Raw genomic sequence first — 2,196 nt, forward strand, 5'->3', positions numbered from 1 at the left:
ATTAAACAAAAATAATTTTTATTTTATAAAATATAACAGACAAATATATTATACTTTTTGGAATCTTTTATTAATTTGAAGACTAGAAATATTGTCCACATGTCACTTAAAGCGGATGTGCAAATAATCTAGTAAAAAATACAAAGGAGGTCATTTTCCAATAATAAATCTAAAATCTTTTTCTCTCCAGCAGCCTTTGTAGTAACTCGAAAAAACTTTACAGCAATCATGAAGGCCATGATCAATACCCATAGTTCCTTTATTTTATTTTTTAATTAATCACGAACTACGTACCCCTCGTTGTCTCGCACGAACAAAATATAAATAAGTGGTAGTTGAGTGCCTTCTCTCCCACTTGGAATGTTAGATTCACAGTAGTACTGACCGAAACAGCAACCCAGAGAAGTGAACACCTTCCCCTTTTCTCCTCTTCGTCTCTCTTCTCTAACACACACTCGCAGAAAAAGACAAGCGTATTAATGGCTACTATGAAAAAAGAGTCGGTTAAGACCATGGAAACCATGCCCAACAAGGGAGCATGGACAGCTGAAGAAGACAGGAAACTGGCTGAGGTTATTGCAACTCATGGTGCCAAAAGATGGAGGACAATCGCATCCAAAGCAGGTAATACATGTACATACTTTGTTGTTTATTTTATTTTATTTTTTCTTACAAAGGAAATAAACAACTTACGACCCAAGTTGAATTATGTGCGCTCTGTATTGTGATCTAATTCAAGCTTGATGTGTCTTTGAATTTTCGCAGCTCTCAATAGGTGTGGTAAGAGTTGCAGGCTAAGATGGTTGAATTATTTAAGACCAAACATCAAGAGAGGCAATATATCTGACCAAGAAGAGGACCTCATACTTAGGCTTCATAAACTACTAGGAAACAGGTAATTATTGTTATCCAAACATCAACGGCAAATAGTTATACAGTACTCCCAATTGCTTTAATTATTACTCTTGCTTAGCAGTACCTTTTCTGGGGAGAAAGTATTTTTTTTTTCTTTATTTGGTTCATGAACATATATATTTAGCTCCTTGGTCAGTTTTAGTTCAAGAAGAACATTTTCAAGGTTTTCTTTTCCCTTCGTTTGTTTTAGGTGGTCACTGATTGCCGGAAGATTACCGGGTCGAACAGATAATGAGATCAAGAACTACTGGAATTCTCATTTGAGCAAGAAAATAAACAAAAAAGGGAAACAGATTGAAGCTTCAAATAGAGAATGCCAGAAAATTGAGAAAAAGACAGTAGAGATCAGTTTGGAGTTGAAAGAAGATAATAAGCCACATAATGGAAGTGAAGAAGGCTCAAATGTAAATTTTAATATAGACGATCTCTTTGATTTCACCGATGAAGATACTTTGAACATGGAATGGATGAGCCGATTCCTTGAAATGGACGAGGCTTAAGTTCTGTTTTGTCATGAAAGTGTGTAAACTTGCTTCTCTCTTGATTTTAGTGCTGTAAATTATAGTGTAGTTGCTATTAATAATTGCTCAGGGGGAGAGTGACGCTCCAGAGTGTGTGTGACTGCTGCATGATCGATGATTCATGAATATGGAACAGTTTATGTTGTGTGTGGGCTCCTTTCTTTCTTGGGGGAGGCGTTTTTTGGACTGATTTTCTTTGTTTTTTTTCCTTCCACGTTAATCGTTAGATGCCACCATGGCCATAATGCCACTGTAAAATGGAAATGAAGAAACCATGGATAGCCATTTACAAAGTTAAAAGAAGCATATAAAAACTTGGAAGTTTTGGCCGCTGGTTCTTAGATTCGTTGTCAATGGAAGGGTGGTGTAAAGACAAAAAAAATAAAATAATAATGATAAATGTGAGAAGGACATGTCTTCAAGATTATGAAATGCTACGCATGCCTGATGGGACTCCATGATAGAGAAAAGACGCATGTGAGTCACAATATCAATCTTTTTTATCTGAACGATAATATCACATTCCTTTCTCTCGTTTTTTACAAGGGTAGTAAACTTTTTTCCTTTTCTTTTTAATCATCAAAGTTTCATTGAAGGGTCGCAAAGCTGACATCTACATCCTTTCCCAGCTTTGCAGGATGAGTATGTAAGCCAGTGTTTCTAATGAATAGGAATCCAAATTCCAAATTGTTGCCGTATATTTCAAATTGGTAAATCCAGCATACTATACGTCTATGCCATGACAATATCGACACTTTTG

The 2,196-nt window shown here is 35.8% G+C and overlaps 1 protein-coding gene across 1 annotated transcript; it reads left to right on the top strand.

Moving 5' to 3' along the window:
* Positions 1-265: 265 nt before the first annotated feature.
* On the top strand, positions 266-1,624 carry LOC7490948 (transcription factor MYB114). The gene is made up of 3 exons (XM_002298061.4): positions 266-624; positions 766-895; positions 1,106-1,624. Exons 1-3 carry the CDS (start codon positions 480-482, stop codon positions 1,413-1,415), a joined length of 585 nt encoding a protein of 194 aa, XP_002298097.1. The 5' UTR covers positions 266-479; the 3' UTR covers positions 1,416-1,624.
* The last annotated feature ends 572 nt before the right edge of the window (positions 1,625-2,196 follow it).

This window comes from Populus trichocarpa, chromosome 1 (assembly GCF_000002775.5).
Source record: "Populus trichocarpa isolate Nisqually-1 chromosome 1, P.trichocarpa_v4.1, whole genome shotgun sequence".
Taxonomy (NCBI): Eukaryota; Viridiplantae; Streptophyta; class Magnoliopsida; order Malpighiales; family Salicaceae; genus Populus; species Populus trichocarpa.

Excerpts from the sequence above, each read along its gene's own strand:
- LOC7490948 (XM_002298061.4), top strand. The coding sequence starts at position 480 with ATGGCTACTATGAAAAAAGAGTCGGTTAAGACCATGGAAACCATGCCC. Across the intron at positions 625-765 it reads GACAATCGCATCCAAAGCAG|CTCTCAATAGGTGTGGTAAG; the intron begins GTAATACATGTA and ends GAATTTTCGCAG. Across the intron at positions 896-1,105 it reads CATAAACTACTAGGAAACAG|GTGGTCACTGATTGCCGGAA; the intron begins GTAATTATTGTT and ends CGTTTGTTTTAG.